Consider the following 22714-nt stretch of genomic DNA (forward strand, 5'->3'; position numbering starts at 1 on the left):
ACATCAAATGGAGTTAATATGCAATTTCCTATATAATTTGGAGTTTAACCATATTGCTGTTGTAGGTGGGCAAGAAAGAATTCTGTGATATCAAGCCTGAAATCATTTAATCAGGAATGTAAATCAGTTATGTGCTTCAGTTACCAAATGTTGATAGAATTGGCTATGGTAGATTGTTGTGTTTTAATTACAGCTGCTCTGTAATGTTGTTGTATTACCAGGTTCCAAGAAGGAAAATAGTATAGTATGGCAGTTTGCTGTGCCAAATGACCACTGCTACTGCCAAGTATAAATGCTACCAAGAATGGATTCTTCTATAGTATGATAACCACATCCCTAAAGCAATGGATGCCACACTTCCCTATGTCTATTTATGCTCAAATAATTTATTTAAATAATGTTCCTAGTACATGCTTTATAGCCTTCTGCCTTTTGCTACACAAATTTTAGCTTATATTGCAGACTGTGCAAGTCATTTGGCAAATGTAATTTCCATCCCTGCATACTAATCGATTTCTTCACAAACACCTGCTATCAGTTATGATAATAAAAATGCCATTCTAAATTGAAAAGGGGCCAAATGGAGCTTCCTAAGGAAATGACTTAAGTGTCTTTGAATGCTTTTAATGTAGTAATGTTCTTGTAGTGCCAACACTTTTTTTGAGCATTTGCATTTTATATAATTTTACTCTATTACATCACTTTTCTGTCTAAATGGTTCCTCATAATCATTGCTACGAAGTGGTTCATAGCAAGATCAGAGAGGAATTTCTGTGTTTCCTCTCTCACAGGACTAAATCCAGCAACTTTATATAGTCAAAATACCTTAACACAGATCTGATTGGAACATCTGGCCACTACACTACTAAAAATACCTAATGGCTGTATCAGTTCCTATAACATCACTGGGAGAATGCTGTAAAGTTAGTGGGTGCTTTGCCCTTGGACTGCATGCCAATTTCTTCCTAAAATATAAGCCTAAATTTAGCAGCCAGATTGCAAGTAGCGTTTGAATTATCCAGGGTCGCTTTATGGCTCCTTCCATCCCAGGAAATAACTTCCCAGCAGCAGTCTTTGCCAGAACCTAATCATTTTCAGCTCTGCTGGGTCTTGTCTCAGTTCCGAAATGTCTCACTGGCTTTCAGCTGTATCCTCATCTTCGCTGACAATGTCCTCTGCATTATTTGTAAGGAAACAATCATTTTACTGATTTCTTCACATTTTCATTTGCTTTTAGCTCTAGCCGCCCAAGCATATGCGCTAAAGGAAGAGAATGATAGTCTTCGATGGCAGCTGGATGCTTATAGAAATGAAGTGGAGCTCCTGAAACAGGAAAAAGGACAGCTCTTTCGAACAGAAGAAAGCCTTACGAAGGACCAGCAGCTGCAGTTCCTACAGCAGACAATGCAAGGCATGCAGCAGGTATTGCTAGGGAAATAAAAGAACTGATCTCTTTTAGGAGTGGTACCGTGGGGCTGTGCTATACTCAAGACTATTAGCCACAAAGGTCCTGATTTATTTGCAGAGTCAAAATGTTAGGGATTTTAGGTGGGGGAAAGGGGAGGAGGAATTGGGGACATGCATATTTAGGGACGGTCATTTTAAGAATTCATAAACTGTAAATCCATTGATCATTCATTCAAGAAAATTTCTTATGTGTGTTCTTATTAGGAGCAAATTACTTTGCTACATCCCTTACTGCTCTCGTCACTTAATCCAATTGGCCCTAATTCTACATAAAAGGTCAGGATAGTTTGTCCAGTGCAGCATAGCCAATGTTCTGTGATGTCTTCATTTGCATTCATCTGCATCGTTAGATGCATCTCCACTTCTCAGCTTTGTCTTTTTTTCTGCTCGTTTGAGAATGACTGAGACATCTCCAACTTGTCCAGACTACTCTCCTGCCAACTTGCAAGTGAATAGCAACATCAATGCTATCTCCTGAGCTTTTATCATTTATGCTGACCCATGGATGTAACCTTTTCATTCAGACAATTTCTTAAGTGGTTTAGTGCAGCAACAAAGCCTTTTTTCTCTGACATCAGTCAGTGAGAAACTGAAATGTGTCCCTACAGGAGTAATGCAGTTTATCACAAGCATTCTTCTTTATTTGTTAGTGTGCTTCTGACACTAGGCTGGGCAAGTCTTGGCAGCACATCCAGACTGCTCCCAATGCTTCATCTGACACATCAAATAACTGCAAGCACCTCTCATTCAGCACACGTATGTATAACAACTTTCCTGCCCAGGCACTTGGATTCAGCTCATAGATGAAGGGTAATGGTTCACCACAGCACCGAACTGGGCTTCCATCTAAGAATGGAGCTTCTTGAGATGCCACTGCAGAGATTAACTTTCCCTCCTTGATCTGTGCCCAGGAGCGTGAGATACGGGGCCTTGAAATGCCTCCATCACTCCTGGTTATTAGATTCCAGAAGGGAACAAGTTGTAACCACCTCCAGATTGTACCAAGCTTCCTTTTTAATGACAATAATCAGGAGAAATTCACTTACATCTAAGCTGCCTGATTGGGTTAGAGTTGCATGGCTATCATGGAACCCACTGAATCAGAAAATTCTTCAAATCACACTTAACATCTAACAGAGCACAAGACAAACCTACACGTAGGTTTATGTGAACATAACCTACACTTAGGTTTATATGAACATAAAGCCCTTTAGCATGCAGATTTTTACAAAATTAGGATGACTTATGGTATAGCAGAATATTCCAAACAAAATCATTGAAAAACAGAAAATAAGTAATGGATAATTCAGGAATAAAATGTTTCCCAGACTTCGGAATGAAGTGATTAATCAGAAATTCTTGAGGCTCCAGTGACTTCGGTACATTTTAGACATACTTTAGATCTATTCATGATCTTATCCTTATATAAATGGATACTTAAATATCACTGACTTCATTAAATTTAATTGCATATATAAATATTGTGCTAAATTTCAGCCTGGTGCTACTTCTCCATTAAAATTAGTGAAAAGTGGGCACAAAATACCACTAAATCAAAATGCTAGATCCCTAACGTTCGCTTTGCATTGTTATAATTTCCTACCTTGGGTCTGGGTGAAGGATAATCAAGTCTGTAGAATATAAATAGATTTCTATTGGACTTCAAGTAAATGTTAATAATGCAAGTCAATAACTGAGAGCCACTTACTTGTCTCTCTGTTCAGCTTGCAGTGGACACTGTAGTCATTCCTCTGAGAGTTTCTGTGTTCGTGACAATTTTGCTGTGGGATTCTGAATTTTTCTAGTTTGTCATCCCAGGGTCAGACTTGCTACCTCCCAGTGGGATATAATTAGTGATGGCCCAAGGAGCTGGAGAAGACATTGCAGATAATCCAGTCTGACAATATGCCGAGGAGGACAGCAACACAGAAGCACAGGAGGTGGAGTTCAGAATATTCTACGGGAAATTATTAGTCAATTAAGCAGCTGGATGATGGTTTCAGATTTAAATGATTAGCCATAGTCATGACATCCCATAACCTTTGTGCTTTTCAAGCACTTCATGCATGAATATTTAGAAACAAACCTTTGATTTAGGTAGGCTCTGTTTTGTCCCTGCTTGGTTTTCTAAATGTTGACAGAGATGACAACTTCAGCTGAAATCCATCAGTATAGTAGGTGCTCAGCATCTATGGAAATCAGTCCACCTATGAAATATTAAACATATAGCCAGGACTTCAGCAGTAATAATTTAACAAGAATAACTGTATTCCCTTTTATCCTTTTGTATATATTAAAATTAGCTTCAGACAAGGTAAACTGAATGCCATTGAATTCATGAACCCTGCTTATATATCAGCATTAAAAAAAATTATTGCTTCTCCTTCTTTCCTCTTCATTCTCCCACACTTTTGCATACACCTCTTCTTCTTCTAACTTTGAAAACTAGGGAACAAGTGATTTAAGCTGTAGACTGCAAAGCAGATTTATCTGAGAAAAATGGATGCATTTTCAGCATCAAGAAAAATTTTTTGTAAACATATTTTATGTCAAACAATAGCAAATAACACAACAACAATGTATTTTTAATGTACTTCTACCATCTGGATATTTTTCAGGATTCTTTCTCACATTTGCAGGACTGATTAAATGAATGTTTACTTTTTCTTTCATCACTCCTACTGATCCAAAGTAGCTCCAGCAAAATCACACAGATGCTTGATTATGAAGTCTACCATATAGGCAGTAGTAGCAAACCGCTTATTTATTGTGTCTAAAAAAGAAAATCCTTTGGACTAATGACATTGAGCTTAAAACTATGTCACAGTTTAATTTCATACCCACTGTGAGATCTCAAACAAATGGAAATAATGTCTTGTATCCATGGTAACAAATGAGATACACTTTACCTGATTTTGAGATGGAAATTGAATTAACTTGTCACTGCTGCATAGGTGGTATTGCCTTAAATTTATTTCTATATGACAACACATAAACCAAGCAGATCACTTTTTGAATGGCTCTGTTTCTCCAAAAGTGTTTGGTATTCTTTGACAAAGTCTGTGATCACAAGGATGGATGTTTTAGTTTTAACTGTTTTTACAATACTTCACAGCACAGCTGTAAGACTTTTTTACATCTTGTCTCTCTGAAATGTTTTACCAGATACATGATTATACATAATTCAGAAAATAACACCTAGTATTGTTGCTTAATGCTTGCCATTGCACGACTCATTTTTCATTGTAGTTTCTCCAAATATTAACCATTTGGGTTAGCATATCCCATTGGGAGTAGCAAGCAGAGTTTTTTTGAAACAATTCTTATCAAAATGTTTCAGCTATTCCAAGAACAAAGTGTGAAAAGTATGATCTTCTTGTTTATCGTCCACCAAAGAAAATTTTTGAGGAAATATACTTGCCACCTTCATGCTTTGAGGCAAGGACTCTGAATTAGAAAGTGAGTCGCTGTTGAATTAATGATACAATTTCAGTCTCCTTTACAAAATCTGTCTGAAATTGATAATGTTAACAAGCCTTTGAAAAATGTCGGTTTGCCATACAGGAGATGGCACTCATTTGCATATATCCAAGTACATTTTAGATTTTTACCGATCATCTGGGGTTGTTCATGAACCATGTCACAGCACAGACATCAGTGCAATGTTTCAAGCCTCAAGTTGGTACTAAGTCTACATAGCAAACCTTCTTTAGCATGGCTGTCTAATTGAACAAGTTAGTTCTACCTTTTCATCAGGCTTAATTGGGCAAGGTATGCTTGCATAGCCCTATTGATTCCTAAACTGGTTCATTTGCCAATAGTCTGGTAATTCTGCACAGTGCTTCATGGCATCATGTAAATATATGATAACGTCCTTTCCTCTCACAACTCCCTGAGCCTGATGGGCTGAATTTGAGCTCCTGCAGGCAAAAGTATCATCCAGAAATCCGTATTTAAATCATGCTTCCACCTATGTTTTCTCCAGGAAATGTAGACAATTGCTTACAGTTTGCTATTGCACATGCCGGGGTGTATCTGGGACACTGAAGAGGCACATCATTGCCCCCCATCCCCTAAGGGGCTTGGTTCATTAGCTGAGCTCAGGTTCATGCTCCTAACACACGACGATAGCACAAGCTCCTCTTTTTTGGCAGTAATGCATTAAATCCTAGCCATGGGGTTACTGCATGAGCAAGGGATGCGCAGGGGTGCCTCTCAAAACCGCTGCTTGGGGTGGAAAGCAAGAACAATAGGAACAGTCATAGGTCGTAGGTGTAGGACTGCCGTAAAGGCTGATAGACTGCTGCTGTGGGTGACACTGGCTGTTAGCTTGGGATGTCTCAGCAAGATACTGAACATGCTCTGGCCTGTTGATGACCTACATGAGTGTCACTCTGATGCAACGTGATGAAAATCCTCATTTGTCTTCTTGTCCTTTTTTTTTTCCCCAAACAGTACCAATTTCACTCAAATAGCAATGCAGATTGCAAACCTGAGCTCTCAGAAGCCAGGAACTGCCAGAACTACTGCCTGTGTATTTCACTTCATATACCTCAGAGACATCTTCCCTATTCAGTGCCACAGACAGAGAGTACACAGTTAATCATTACCTATTCAATACCTTCCTGTATTTGCTGTTCAATATGCAACTCAAGGTCTTACTGCAAAGGCCACATTGCTCCTGACATTTCCTACCTACTGAGGACCAGCTTTCACATTTTACTGATCATTTAGCATGTAAAATAAATGGTACATGCATCTGAGACTTTCACATGGGTTTTTTTGAAGGGCTCTGAGAAATGCTGGAGGACTGGCAATCGTTTAAGGCTTTCAAGGTTCACCTAGGGAAGCCCCTGTTGTGGCTCATAGGGTAAGAAGAGTTGCTGGAGTGCATTACAGCTCTCTCCTTATACTCACTGCTCCCTTGAAGCAGGATGATCAGGGTATATATTTGGTGATGAGGACAATGGGGTGCACAGAGCTTCCACAATACAGTCACTGGGGGTCAGATTAGGACCCGTTTGTCTTAAGTGAGCTGACACAAGAGACAGCTCTCAGCTTTTTAAGCAAGGTGATACACCTCTAATGCATAGCAACCATTCTGAGTAGACAAGCCAGAGGTAGCTAGTGTTGGCCTCTCTGTGCTGCCTTTGAAATGAATTGAATTTTGACCAATCCCAGCCACTGGAGCAAAGCTAGTTCTTTTTCAGATGTCTTCACTGAGCTGGCAGATTTTTTTCTACAAGCAAAGGCAGCATTGATCAGATTTTTTCTCTCCTATCCTATAAGTATTTTTTTCTCATACAACTAATGGAAGAACTGACTGTTCCCATGGCCCACTCTCTTTCAGTGGGAGCAGGGAGGAAAAGCCTGCTTCTGTGCAGGAAGTCTCAAAAGCTAATATGATAGGATGTTGTGAGACTTCTTTTCCACATCACACTTCTAACTAATCTATCAGCTATTAAATTCTGGTAAGCCTTATCTGGCATTTAGGTCTGAAGCCCTCATATCCTTCACTGGTGTTGTTTGCTGTCAGAGCCATTCTTTTTTGTCACATACAAACTTTCTGAAATGTCAGAAGTCACAGGTTGTTGGCTGAAAATTACTAAATGTGGTGTCATGTGAGTGCCATGACCATTACAACAACCATTTACATTTAAATATACAGGTTCCAGCAGTAGTTTAGCACAGAAATGAACATCATTGTTAAATAGATGGAGCATTTTATGGCTTTATTTATTAATATAGCCTAAATGCAGAGGAGATTTGTAGTGGTTTTTCCTCACCAAACATCAATTCAACATGTAACCCACCCAATTTACATAGGCACAACTATAAACTGATTCTTCTCCACATGCAGTATTAAAGAGAAGAGTAAATAAAAAAAGAGAGAAAACATCACCTCTTGTATTTGTGTTTTACCTGGTGAGTAAACAGACCAGAATAATTAAGTTGGAAATGATTTTGTTACTACTCTTGCAGTGTGAATTCCAGTTAGATCTTTCTCTTTTCCTGCAAAAGTGACACTGGACTAGTAATGACAATACTGATCAACATTGATAATTTTATAGGGAATGGATACAAGATAAATGCAAGGGATTGGACCCAATGCACAGATGTTCACTTCCAGGCCTGTTTGTTCTTCTCTCACATTACGGTTGATATTTGCAAACTGGTTAAATAATATGTCTACTCCCAGGACAGTGAGAAATGTTCCCATAAATATATTATTTTTGTTCCTTTATGCTTTTCAGAGCTCTGTACAGTACTGTCCATATTCAAACTTCCAGAAAATACTCCTTCTGATTATTTTTTTTTAAAAAAGAGCAGCTGGCAATTAACTATTAATTACTTATCAGATCTCAGACAAGCCAAATGGGTTATCCTGTGTTTAACAACCCTTCTTTATTGAAAGCAGTGTTTAATTTTCCACTTCTGCCACCACCACTTTGACAATATTAGGGTAAGTGTAAATAAAGGCCTACATATGCTTTAAACACCATATTTTCTAGCTGTTCTAGTGGTAAGATGGTGGAGGGTAGCATATTTTTGCCTGCTACCACTAGTGAAGCTAAACTCAAACTGGCAGCAAGAATAAACACTTCAGGGAGAAATAATCAGTTGCACAATTTAAAAAAAAATGAAACTAATCAACTAATATCTTCATTAACATGCCTATGTAGTCTAGTGGTGGTTAAGGACAGATCTCCTAAGTTTTACAGGCTGGTGATCTCACATTAATTTTTTAAAGATCCTAAATACAAGCATTGGCTTCCTGATTACATAGTTTCCAAATGTATTTGATGCTATCATTACTAGGAATTCTACTTTAACTACTAAGAATTGTGTTTCGATGGGAATTACACTGCTTAAATTCATTCTTTTCCCTAATGTTGTTCTCCTAGTCAAAATGTTTCAAGTCTCCAATAGGAAATCAAAGTTTTAAAACTTTAATTTGGCTTGTTGAGAAAGAGCGTGCTGTGTCGTGTTCATTTGCAGTGCCATGAAACAAGAGATGAGACCATGGAATCATAGAAACATTTCAGTTGGAAAAGACCTTTAAGATCGTCAAGTCCAACTACTAACCTCATGCTGCCAAGCTCATCACTAAAGCAAGTCCCTCAGCATCTCATCTACAAGTCTTTTAAATATCTCCAGGAGTGATCACTCCACCACCTCTCTGGGCAGCCTGTTCTAGTGCTTAGCAACCCTTTTAGTGAAGAGGTTCCTCCTAATATCCAATCTAAACCTCTCCCAGTGCAACTTGAGCCCATTTCCTCTTGTCCTGTCACTCATTACTTGGGAGAAGAGATCAACCCCCATCTGACTACAACCTTTTTTCAGGTAGTTGTAGCGAGTGATCATGCCTCCTCTCAGCTTCCCCTTCTCCAGGCTAAACATCCCCAGCTCCCTCAGCTGCTCCTCATCAGACTTGTTCTCTCAGACCCTTCACCAGCTTCATTGCCCATCTCTGGACATGCTCCAGCACCTCAGTGTCTTTCATGTAGTGAGTGGCCCAGAACTGGACACAGTATTTGATGTGCAGCCTCGCCAGAGCAAGGTAAGAGGGGACAATCACTTCCTACATCCTGCTAGCCACACTATTTCTGATACAAGCAGGGATCATGCAATTCAATCACCATTACCTGGTGAGGAGATATCTACAATGGACACGATATAGTTGAAAGTTGGAAAAGATGAGGTTTCTATGCATGGACCATCATGTCTTCTTTCGAGTGTGCGTCATACCAGATGCTTATTGGTTGCCTTAGAGGACAGATACGGAGGCAGAGGGAACATGATACTCATCTGAGGTCAGTCCTCTTCCTCTGATCAGAATTATAACAAACTGTAAGCTCACCTGACCAATCACCTATCACCAGTAGAGTCAATGGCTATGTAATATGCCATCACCTCATTTAGCAGGAGGAAGCTTTATTAATGAGGTGCAATAGACTTTAGTCAGAGTATAGTTGTCCCCTCCACAGGCCACCATCAAAATCAAAGACTTTGTGTAACCTGCTGTGAAAATCAGATCCCACAGAGGGATCTCTGATGCTAGCACTAAATATCAATTAGTAAATTGGGAGAATTTATCTTCTGAGAGGAGGAATTGATTCTGTAAGGTTCCTAAAGACTTTTCCTCATTGGCTTTAAAAGTCTATATCTGACTGAAGAAAACATGTCTTTCTTGAGTAGTAAGAGATATACTTAAAAGTTTTGTGGCAAAAGAGAGCTGTAGACTGGCCCTTAAGCCATTCATTGCACTGTCCATGTTCTCCTTTCATCTGCTGTCCAGCCCCTAACACTGTCTCTTGTAGCTGATGTGGCTGAATTACTATGCCTCATAGAAATAAAATAAATTGAAAGCTAACTATTTAATATCTATTAGGTATTCTTTAAAATCATAGAAGAACCTAAGTCAGAAGGTACATCTGGAGGTCAAAAACAATATCCCTCTGCTCAAAGCTGAGGCAATTCTGGAGTTGTCTCAGTTTTGCTCATGACTTTGTCCAGCTTTATTCTCCATACCTCCAAGGATGGAGAGTTCAGAACTTCTCTGAGCCCTTATTCAAGTTTTCAGCCACTCTCACTGTGGAATAGTTTCCTTATATGTAATAAAAATGTTTCTTGTTGAGTATGTGTTTATTTACCCTCAGCCCTTATCCATGAAAAGCCTGACTCCGTCCTCTCTGTGACCTGCCTTTAGGCAGTTTCAGTGTGTCTGTGTCCATCTGTCTGTTTTCTCATTTGGCAGATTTCTTGGGTTTAGTCCTACTCTACTCCTATTCTGAGTGCTGTAAAGCCATAAGACCTCTGTGGTCAATCTAATAGCAGCAGGAAGGGAGCATGGCAAACATCTCCTTAAGGAAGCAGCTGGACAGAGTTCATTGATGTCACCACATGCACTCAGCCATCAGTTGTCCCGTTCCCCAGTCCTCTCTGAAATGGTTAACCTGTGGAATTAACTGAATATTCGGGATGGTCATTTACTCTGTCCAGGGAGACAGGAAAACCGACTTTGCAAGTGGATGCTCAACAGATAGCGGCTGGGCTGTTGATCCACCTGCACTTTTTCATCAACCAAAGGCAGGAGGGTCAGAGCTTTGATTCTTTCATCAGTACAAACCCCGTGATTCATCCAAATAATGTCATCCATGTACCTCCTATGACACAGGTGGTCCCTGAAAGATGAGAGTTGAGAAGCATTATACTGTGTTTCTTTTTACTCCCTGAAAAAAAACAATCCACAATCATTATTTTTATAATGCCTTGTCACACATTAGGATGGCATGTACGTTCCTCTTACTGCTGCAACATGTCTAACTTCCTCGAGGGCTCATTTCTAAAGCTTCTTTGACTTGTCTTTCACATTCTTCTGTTTCCTTGGTGATTTGTCTGGCCTCATCAGTGTCTTGTTACTAATGCACATTTGCTCAGCTGGGAAGTCACTTTCTCATTATTCAAGCCTGCCATGTGCTGGCCGTTTGTGATGTGAAGTCTTGTCTGTCTTACAAAAAGAGAAAAACACTTCCAGACAGTCCATGGAAGTATTGGTAGAAGGATTTGTCTTTTTTTATTTTTCAATTTATTGTGTACCTATGATTTCATTTTGATTCATTATTTCTTAACCTCTTGCCTAAGGAGGATTCTGAAAATAAATATTTACTGCCCTTCCCCTCCATTTTTGTGAACAGCTTCTAAGAATTTTGAAACATTTTTTTTTTCCTTTCTGATTTTTGTCCTTTTCTATTTGGCAAACTCTTAACTTCTTTTTCTTTCTACAAAACAAAGTGAGAAAAGACATGCCAAGGTTTTATTTGCAGGGAGGGAGGGAAAGAATAAAACCTCAGAAATTGCTAGCCTGAGTGCTTTAGGTTTTAGATGAACTCTGCAATCCTTTCAATGCCTGTGATTTCATAGGGGAAGGGCTGCACTTATGCACAAGAAGGAACTGCTTCCCAGGGTTACAGTTTAGTGTGCGCTGGGACTGAAAAAGGTAGCCTTGTTTTTGAGGCACATATTTGAGGTACATAAGTTTTGCCTTCATTTTAGGCACATAGTGAATCAAATTTCCCCATTTTTCCTGTACAGGGATATATTCCTGATAAGTAGTAAGTGGGGAATAATATACTGCCCCCAAACATTATATAGATGGGAGAATTGAGTTTGCCTGAGCTCACTAGATGTCTAAGTTAGCCATTCAACTGATCTGGCTCAGTTAAACTGTGTAAGACCATCCCTCTTTGACTGATATACTCATTTGAGAAGAGTTTTCCACAGCTACTCCAGAAACTGGAGAGTGAGTCTGTGTGTCTTTGCCATGGCTGAACAGGCTGTTTTTGCTGAAACTGCCTGCACAATGTGTGATCAAAGTCAGCGCTCACGTCTCTGCGGTGTTCCTTTGTCTGCTCTTCTTTACTTTCCCTTCTTTAAGGCCTTTATAACCTTTTCACATTTCATTTCAAGCAGCTGTAGAGAACACCATAACCAAAATAGCAGGGGCAGGACCATTCAGCAGTATAACTGCTAAACTTGTGGCAAATGCTGGTTTTCCTTTTTCATTATTCTGTCAGCCTTACAGTATCCTAAGTACAGCCTCGGGACTTGTGGTCTCTTCAGATCTGCCTCCCTTTTCATAGCACACTAAGTTGATGGTTTCATGCTGGAAACCATGCTTTCCTTCTGAGACTCTTCTCTGTCCCGCTAGGCTTGATGTGTGACCACACAGTATGTCTGTAATTTATATTTAAATATACACATGTAACACTGCCTTTTGGGGAGCAATGAAGACCTGTGGGCAGGGAGGAGGAGAGGAAAGAGAAGGAGTATTTCATGGCTGCACAGTGGTACACAACAGCAAGCTATTACTTTCCCTTTAGGGCTTCTCATATATTTCAAGGCACTGTGTGTTGTTCGGTTGTTAGCATTCTTGGCCACACTGGCACGGCATTGTATACAGTCTGAGTAATTCAGCTGGCTTCAATAATGCCATCTATATTTAATGTTTTAGAAGCTGTGAAGATTGGTTTAAGATGGTAATTTTCTGTCTGCACTTTTGAGATCTACGCAATATGGGCGGTACTGAACTGTCTCTGGCAGAGATTCAGCATTGGAGGTGGGAATGTGTGAAAAAAACAAAATAAAACACACACCCTCTCCTCCCCCCCACCCCCCCACACCCCTCCTGAAGAAATTAAACTTGTGTACAGAGAGGATTTGGTTGTCATGAATGAAGGAAGTTTAACACTGGAGAGTGATATTTCCCAATTCTATACTGAGCAACTCCAGGGCTGCCACTGGAAACAAACAGGCAATCTGTCTTGCCTTTTTTTTTTTGTCTAAAATGCATTCATTGATCTCTGGAGAAACAGTCTGTAGGTTAATTCTTTCTCCTTTCCTTTCTCCTCTCTGGAAATGCCAGTAAGAGGATATTAGTAACATCTACCAATCTGATCTAGACCCACTACATGGCTTCATCTCTTAAGGTCAACCTGGCAGCCATGGTGACAAACGGTTTTGGTTGCACATAGACCAGCTAAGCATACAAACTGGTGCTGAGAGAGCTCTAGGCCATACAAGTGTTTCTCTCAGAGCTGTGATGAGCACCATGAGATGGTTTTTTGTTTCCTGACACTGTGATTTTGGCTCAGGGAAAAGATTCTTACATGACTTGCAGGGGACCCTCAGAGACCCAAAAAATTGTACACTGAGGACCACTGGAAGATAACGAAAAATGAGCCAGATATTTTGTGGCTGTATAACTAAGAACTCACTTTTTCTGCCTGAAGAAACTGGGGAAGTATTGTCTGAATGTCATGGCCATGCCACAAAGTTGAGGGACATAAGGGCTTAATGGAAATGTCTGGAGAGGTGAGACAAGATTGAAGGACGTGACACTTTGATAGCTCTGTTGGCAATAGCTGTGGGACAAGCCAGCAGGATATAACAGGTGGGAATCAGGGTAGCAAGTGCTGCATGGGTGGGTGGGCATGGGGAGAAACTGGCAGAAAGGCTGGATGAGATGCCAAAGCAGGTGAGGCAGTAGCAGACAGCACAAACATTAAAACCAAGAAGAAGGTTTTATTTCAATTAATTGTGGTGTATACTTGCAAGCAATCTGAAGGGCAGAAGAAGTATCTATAGGATCAATTTTTAATAAGCACATTTATGCAAAAAACAAAATAATTCTGAATAATTAAATAGCATCATCTTGGCATTGTTCATTACAATCTATGTGGAGAGTCTGTCTGTTTATACGCTGGCGTGACAGCAGTCCCTGTTGCAAAACTTCTCTTGTTCCTGACAGTGTAAGGTCCTCTTTCCATTTCCTTCTAATTTTGCTAAACATCATGTGTTTGTGCTAAATTTTTTTAGGCTGGTCATCTGAGTTTTTTTATTTCAGTCAAATATATTTATTCATTCTCCAAAGTGAGACTAGAAGGGAAAAAAATAGCTGTTTGACAAGTATAAGTCCTTGTTAAAACTTCTTGATGATGGTATCAACTCAGGAATCTCAGAACCTAGACCATGCAAAATTAGCAGGTTCTGCAGCTTTTAGATATAAGTACAAGGGAGAGAAAAAGAAAGAATGTTAAACCCCCAAAGAATGACCACAAGGTTTAAACAATTCTAATATTTTGGGGGCTTAGATGGGAAAGTCTGAGTACTGTGAATAAAAACCATTATGTGTAACTGGGAATATGGTACCTTAGTTACAGATACTCTGTTTTCCATCCCCTTGAAAATAGGACCCATTTGCTGTCTTCAAAAATATGAGCTTATGCACGCATAGTAAGCCTGCAGCGGTTGACAATTCAACCATTAAGACTGCTGGAAGGTTTTATCTCATATCAAGTGTTTTGCAGCTCATACTACAACCAGAATGTACACTCTCTTACTATAGGAGAAACTGAGCATGTTGGGTATTTTCCTGGGATTCCTGTTCCTGGCTGGTCCAGAGCCAAGTACAAAGATGTAGGGCAGGGCGCATCTCTCTCTCGCATGCTCTCAGAGAGTATCTTCCACACCACTTCCTTGTATGCTTGGATAGTTTTGGAAAAATAGCCTCAAACACAAAACAGAAAAAGGCAGGATCAAAGAAAGAGGGATATAATTAGACTAAATCACAGTGGGAGATCACAGTGAGAGACATGAAAATAAAACAGTGGAAGTTTGTTAGTTGATCTGCTGTATATAAAACTTGGTCATGGAAGAACTGTGGGGAGGGGGTGGATAGGATGGGGAAGAATTCAGTTCTGGCAGAGGCGTAGCAAGTTGAACCGGTAAGTGAAATTTGGTTTCCCATTTGTAACAGTCATTTAGTAGTGAAAAAGTTTTCTAGGGGTGGAGAAAACTCTCTGGGATCTCCCAGCAGAGAGTCTGCATTTTTCAGAAGGATGAGCTCTAGGGTTTGTCCCAGAAGTCGGAATAAAATCTCTGAACCAGGATGGAGAAGCAGTCAAGATGATGGTGATTTTCTCCTTGCATATGCATGGCAATTCACTTCCTTCAGAGGCTGTGGAGCAAACAAGATCTTGAGGTCTTCAAACTCCCTAGTATTTGTAGCACTGCACTGAAACAGTGACAATAATCAAGTCCCATGCTTTAAGGTTTCAACTGATTGCCTGGAGACGAAAAGAAGAGTTTCTTCCAGTACATAACAGGCTAGATGTATTCCTGGCTTTGTGCGAGGATTATTTCATTCATTTTGGCTCCTGCCTTCAAATCAGCACAGGCTGATCACACCGGTGAGATGTAAGAGAAGACCTGAGGTGTGGAGCAAAGTCTCCTTTCTCTTAACAGCCTTTGCCATGTTCAAGTGTGTAAGGTGAAACAGGTTGCAGATGGGATGGAGAGGACATTTCACCATGTCCTGTTAAATGACACATCTACTTATCAAACCTCAGGTGTCTCAGCTAGTGAAAGTGCTTATGCTGTCTTTCTGATGTCTTCTATATTTTCCTTCCCTTCTAAGGATTCCCTTCTTTTTTAAATTGCAGACACCAGCTAGGGTTATCCTGGGTGAAGCTTAATGGTCTAATAGTGAGAGATTATATGAAGTGACCAAATGGTTTCTTCTGGGATAAAACCTTATGAAGTGTCTGGGAAGCTGTAACAGTGCTGGTGACCTGCATAGGTGTCAGAGTATGACATGTAACTGTATACCCAGATTCAGTGTATGTTCTGGAAATGTAGGGAGTAGTACCTATCAGGCAAGTTGAACAAAGGCAATCCATCCCTGATTGTTTTGTGTAAAATCTTGAGATTTGAAAATTATCTTGAGCAGAGCTAGAGTGAATACACATACCTGAATATCTCTTGAAGGCTCCCAGGGAGCAAGCCAGGCAGTAAGATCCATCAAAAAGCTAACCCAGCTGGACTGTACACCGTGTGAGATATAAGCAGACGTACACCCACATGTCTTTTTACTTCAGTGGCTGCATTAATCCATCATATTGGTGTTCACTTACAACAGAAATACACTACCAATAATTCCATCACGGCCTGAAATGTCATCTGTTTCCAAGCAGCTTTGGAAGCAGTACTAGTGCCAAGTCCTTTGGCACCCAGGATTTTCAGTGTGGTAGAATGAGGCCAGAGACTATTTCTTAGTTTACTATCTGTAACTTACCAACATGCTGAACACCTGAAGCATCAGTTTGAGTCAGTTAGCTATCCTAAAATGAAGCATAACCTAAGCTTTAGATGCTTAGATACATGATTAGATCAGTAATGCAAATTAGTAAAGGAATTCGTTGTTCAAGTAGTCTTTAAAAAGGATTGTGCTTACAAACAATACATCGGCCCAGCAAACCACTATTTCCTTTCTCGATCACTAAGAGAAAACACCATAAACTCCTCTTTGATCTCGTGTTTGTCTCCTCTTGCTCTTCAGCAGTCTAGCATTCATCACATCGACACAAAAAAGTATAATTAATTCAGAATTAATTAAATCTACTGACCTGCTCTTGACAGTCACGATAAATCTATTCAGAACCTAAAGCTAGTCAAAGAAGTCCCTACATCCCAGAATTCTCTTCATAAAAATAGGGTTTGGTCATAGCTTTTTGTTTTGACAGTTCAGATCAGCAGTCTTCCTGACTGATGTATTGATTGTAGGTCGTCAGTCTTCCTGATCTAATAAAATATCACAGCACAAGGGGAAAAAAAAGGAAAGCTTTTGTCTTCTTGGCAACTCAATGTGAAAGCTTTCCAGAATATTGCTTTGCATAGAATGAAAATGGCTGTGGGCCAATGACTAATTATATTAAAGGGTTATGCTTTTAAATTATTTATGTACCATACTGTTTACCCTGGTATTATTAAAACCACCGCCTATACTGCTACAAATAAGATTTTGGTACAGATGAATGTGACAGTCGCTCTGTGGGTAATATACTGTACAAGGAGTTTCTACTTTAATGTAACAAATAGCTTAACACACATTAACAGATGCATTACTTTTGGAGCACTGCTGCAGAGGAGATGCAGATGAAAATAATTTACCTCTGGTCCATTTAGACACAGCAGATTATGCAATAATAAATGTAGGAACAGACTGCAAAGCATTGTTTGAAACGAGGATTTATCAAACTGAGGGTTTAAAACCATTTTGGATCCAGATGATGCTAACCAGAAACCTGTTTTTTTTGTGCAGCAATTGCTGAGCATACAGGAAGAATTAAATAACAAAAAATCTGAACTGGAGCAAGCCAAGGAAGAGCAAACACATACTCAAGCGATGCTTAAAGTCCTGCAGGAAAAGGTGAGTGTTTTCAGTGGGAGGAAAATGCTGACTTAGGTATGCTAAGGGGACTGAGGGCTCGTGGCTTCACCTCCAAAATGCATAGAGTCTGACCACAGAATGTACTGTAAGCAAGACCTAACCTTATGTGCCCTGTGTGTCTGCTCTGATTAGCATTTGTGATTGCAGCTGAGGCTAAAACAGAGTTTGGAAAAACAGAGTGAAAAGAGATTCCAATTTTGCACTCTCCTCTAATATTGAATTTCATGTCTTGAGTAACACCTCCTCTTGCTTTTCTATGTAGATATCAGTGATGCGAGTTTTCACTCTGAAATTTAAAAAACTGTTGGGAGAGTCTAACATACTGGAAACAAAGCAGCACTTTCTTTTAAGAACAGCATTGAAACAAAAGAGCTTGGCATCTCCTGTGTTACTCATGCAGATATGAGTACAGAAAAAAAATCGCACCTTTATCATAATGGCATTAAAATGTAGTTTTCAATGCACTCATTTAAACAGTGAGAAGCACACCTCTGTAAATCTGAATATCACATCTTCTTTGTTACTAAGATGTTCTATGACACTGAGTAGATTTGATAGTATTTTCTTTAAGGATGGAGAGATGGATAGTTACACATCAAAAAGAAAATTTGGTGCTGAATCTGTAAATCTGGAGATGAAACTGTATTGTGTGCAAGCACAGTGTGCACAAATACATGTTGTCTGTATAGACCACGTAGCTTGGATGCACTGAAATCACAAATCCTCACCTGTGCTGCACAGGCATAGTGTCTGAGACCTTATTTTCTTCCTTTCGATATAAAAATTCAGCTAAAATATTTAGTATCTGAGTTAAGTATTTGGAGTTTAAAAACTGTGAGATCTGAATTGATTAGATGGCAGACATTCAAAATGCTGATGATTCTTATGTTTAGGATTTTTCAGCGTGTAGGTCTGAATAAGTCTGCAGACACATTTATACGTTTAATGTACATATTGAGAGAAACAAATTATGCTATTTCAGATTTTTTTTATGCTATTTCAGATTTTTTTTATGCTCACTATGAAAGCTGTGACATTGTTCCACATTGACCATTTGTCTTTGAACATACCTAGTGACAAATACATTCTAGAAACTAATAATTTAGATTCTGGGAAAAATAAAACTTTTGTGTTCAGAAACATGTTCTTAGTACTTATGGTTATGGAGATAACCTTCTAAATGAGAGCTGATGCAAGACTGTATTACACAGAACACTGTGAGAAAGAATGGATTTGGGAGTGGCAGAACCTTTATAAGCACAGAATCCACTGTATCTCTGGCGTTAATTGCATCTCATTTCCATTTTAACGTGTCACTCAAGGTATAGCATTGTAAAGTACTTTAAAAAGAAAAGAAAAATTGCATGGAGTTATTTTACATCTTGGTAGCTGATAAACGCTGCAAAAATACATAGGAAGATGTTAAAATGGTAGGCCCCAGTTGGGACCACCAGAGCAGACTTTGAATCTCTGCAGATTCCTACTAATTGCAAATCAAATGTGCACTCATGCTAGGCAGACAGACAAAACAGTAGCTGGAAAAAGGGCAGGATGGATCTGCATTTCTCTTGAGAATTAGCTCTGAAACATGCCTAAGGCCAAGACTGTAAGTAGCCAGAATACCAAAGGAGTGCTACGCAGCCAGCGTGCATCTCCAGCAATCCTGAATCAGGTCCAGAACTTTCCAGAACAGCAGAAGCCTTAGCAGTAATGACCCCCACTTGCCAAGGCTCACCGCTTTCTTTTACAAGCACTGCAGCTCATCTGTGTGTTTTATCCACAATGAGTATTGAAAATCATCCGGCAGAATCAAGTAAAGATGAACATTTCTTTCCAAATTAAATAGCACTGGGCTCCTGTCTCAATTGTATAGCTTGTTTTTGTGATACATTTGCTAAAATCTGCCTTTGCATCTCAAGCTGGCAGAGGGCATGTTTGCACAGAGAGGTGCAGCTGTGTGTGAGCATGTCTGCTGGCTTGACACACCTCGTGCTGATCTGGTTGCCACAATGCAGCTACATCCAGGCTGGGACGTCCTGCTGGGAGAGGGCCCACGTGCTTGTGCATTGTATTTCAGTGCTGTAGCCAAAAGGCTACTGATCTGACTTGTGGCTACCAGCCTTGGTTGTTAGAGGGACTCAGGCCCACTGATTTGAGTCAGACCGACCCCACCATGGCATTAGACATATCAGAGACTTCTAACTCCTCAACCCTTCTCTTTTCCTTTCAGGTAGGCCCTTGATTGTTACTGGCACTAGTTCAGTGTGTTGCTTTAGCATACTCTGCTGGTGACATCACACTTGCCACTGACCTGAGATAGAGCCAGCCTAGAGCATAAGACAAGCCCTGTTTGTCCAATATTGTATGTTTTTCTAAGATTCCTGTTCCAACATTTCACTATTTAGGATGTTAGAAAATAGTAGTAATTAAAATTTAACTTAGAAAAAACAATATTGGAAAATAAGGAACTTTACCCCTTTAGCCTGTCTTAACAGACTCAAGCACCCTGTCTGCATTAGATTAACTGGTTGAGCAGCACTGGAGTGATGACGGTGGGAGACCACAGTGGGGTGATACTCTGACAGACCAATGCAGGCTGGAGGCTGAGCACACTCTCCTGTCAAGCACAGATGTGGCTGACAGGGGAGTGGTATGTCACTAGCAGAACACATGGAGCATTGCCCAAGGAGCTGGCAGTCACTAAGGGGTGACAGCACATTACCAACCTGGCAAAGGAAAGGCGAACAGCACTCCTTGGGTGCTCAGGACCTGGTATTACTCTGCACAGAAGTTTTACATGCCCGAGCACACTCTCCTGACCTCGTATTCAGATGAGTAATTCAGCTGAACTCAACAGAACTGTTCACGTGAGGTGAATTTCTATAATGAAGAATTTTCAGAATCAGGAAACAGCTCTTTCGGTTGCACTATCATACAGAAATACCAAATTCTGGTGCTTGACTGGAAGTAGCCTTCTCAGCTCATTCCTATCAGCCACCCTCATAGTGGGGTGGTTCCACAGGATGGTTACTTTTTTCAGTGCAGGGAAAACACATACCATTCATTGGAAATACATCACCCTGCTGTCAGTATGAACTGCAGACTTTTCAAGAGTATTGAACGATGAGCATCAGAGAATTAAATCAGGAGACTTGATGAGTTTGCAGTCTCCAGTTATCCTTTGTACTACTTTTATCAGGTATTGCTGTCCACTTCCCTCTCTGTCAGGACTGGTTTAGTGGCTTGAGCAGCAGTTCCTGAACTGGTGCAGTTTACAGCCTTGCATAATAAGGTACACACAGTACTGTGGTCCACTTACTTTGTCAGATTGGAAACTGAGAAATCAGGAGCTGAATCACACACAGTTTACTTATTGCTACCACATGACAAAAAAAGTTGACAGACGTAATGTAGCTGCCTTAGGGTGGTAGTCCACTAAGGCTTCAGACACCTAATTGAAGCATAACAGTATTCCATTTCACTTGGATTTTAGGAGTGTTGTCATTCAGTATCATAGCTGTGTCATCAACACTTACATCAACCCCAGCTTCTTTGGAAAAAAAACCACAAAAGTGCAGACAAAAGTTCCATTTATTTTTCACCATTTCCTCCCACCCGAGATATCTAATCCGAATAACATTAGAATCATAGAATCATAGAATCATAGAATCATAGAATCATAGTGGTTGGAAGGGACATCTAGAGATCATCTAGTCCCACCCCCTGCTAAAGTAGGTTCACCTTGATCGGGTCACAAAAGAACACATCCAGGTGTGTTTGAAAACCTTCAGAGCAGGAGACTCTGTACCCTCCCTGGGCATCATGACTCTTCAGAGGTTTACCCAAGGAGTAAATGGTTCTGAGTGCTTCATTTAAGTCTACAAACCTCCACGGCTTATAGGCTCAGGAGAGGTGCAGAGTCATCTCCTTTCTGTGTTTGCTCAATCGGAGAATGAATGACTGCATAGTTCACCGTAGCTCGAGACATGAGCTACAACGTTCCTTAAATCTCTGGAGCGTGATTTTTACAATCTCCAATGTAATCCTGGATTTTCCCAAAAAAAAAAGCTAATTTAGGAGAAAAAGTTTTGCTTCAGATCGTATATTTGGAATTGACCGTTTTGCCTCAATTCTTACTGGCATTGGTTAGATAAAAGAGCTGTTCTTCTCGTCACGTCCTTTTCCATCATGCCCAGGAGCCATGTCAGTTATTTAGATGCTTCCTCAGGAACGAGACATACAGTAGCTCTTTGGTATCTTAAACAGCTCAAAATATATCATTCAAAAGTAATCATTAGCAAAACACTACTTAGCTAGTGGCAACTTGCAAATATTGTAAAGTTGAAATTAATAGTAACAAGAATGGGGAACGAAATCATTTATTATTCTTGAGAGCCAATTTGGTACACTTTTTATGCCTTGAAACTACTTTCTAATCATATTATTTAAAAAATAATGACCCAGTCTTATTCTTTTCTTCTTCTGTTTTTTTTTTTTTTACCAGCCTATCAAGCCTTAAGTATGTTGGTTTCAAAATGGTTTGAGCAAAAACTCATTAGAATTATATGCTCCATCTGTTTTTCTCATTGGAAGCTTTATAAAATGCTCCTTCAAATAAATCAAAGATAACTGTGTGAAATACTCAATGTGCTTGTTTTGTACTGTTTTCGTGACTTTTTTTTTAAATCTGCAGCTAAAAAACGCCAAGGAATTAGCAGAGATCAATGGACATGATGAATCTCAAGCAAATGTAGGTACAGCTATCTATGTGTAGATTTTTTTAATATATATATATATATGCATGCATATGGTCTCAAATTTACTATTTATGTCTTAAAGCTGATAGAATGGCTGAATGATTTGCACATCAGGTTGGACATGCCTGGTGGGTTTTTTTCCTGAAGCCACAGGTTCAAATCCCAGCAAACTTCATTTCGAGGTAGATAAATTGAGTTCCATGCAATTTACTTTGTAGGGTTTATTTGGATGAGACTTTAACAACCAATGTCCTACTTGCTGTATGTGGGTGTTAAAGATACCATGGAAACGACTGCAAGAGAAATGCTTTGCCTTAGTGTCCTGTCCAGGATTACTCAAGCTACAAAGTCATACTGTTTGTCTCTGTGGCTGCCACTGTAGCAGCTGAGGAAGTTTGGCCATATTTCAGTTCTGAGTGAAGCGATTCGTATACGTGTATAATTTGGAAACAGATAATTTGCACAAGAGGACTAAACTGATTCATCAAGTCATTATTTTGTTCAAAATAATTAAAGGACTTGTTAAGGTCATGTTTTTTAAAACCTGCTGCCAAAAAAAAAGCTTCTGTGATTCCCTCAACGATTGCAGTCAAAACAACTATTTGAATAAGGGGAGAGAGAAAAAAAGAAAACTTTCCTGCTGTGTTTTTCATCCAAACTGTGGAGCTTTGTGCTTTGTCATAAACATAAGAAAATTAAA

At 39.7% G+C, this 22714-nt stretch overlaps 1 protein-coding gene across 1 annotated transcript in view; it reads left to right on the forward strand.

Annotated features, from left to right (window-relative positions):
* Positions 1-22714, forward strand: part of ENOX1 (ecto-NOX disulfide-thiol exchanger 1) — a 262050-nt gene that overhangs the window by 213344 nt on the left and 25992 nt on the right. Inside the window, exons 10-12 of the mRNA XM_062020485.1 lie at positions 1238-1422; positions 17129-17236; positions 21951-22007. Of these exons, the coding sequence (XP_061876469.1) occupies positions 1238-1422; positions 17129-17236; positions 21951-22007 (350 nt within the window). The remainder of the gene's footprint in view (positions 1-1237; positions 1423-17128; positions 17237-21950; positions 22008-22714) is intronic.

The sequence above is a fragment of the Colius striatus genome, chromosome 1, assembly GCF_028858725.1.
Source record: "Colius striatus isolate bColStr4 chromosome 1, bColStr4.1.hap1, whole genome shotgun sequence".
Lineage (NCBI taxonomy): Eukaryota > Metazoa > Chordata > Aves > Coliiformes > Coliidae > Colius > Colius striatus.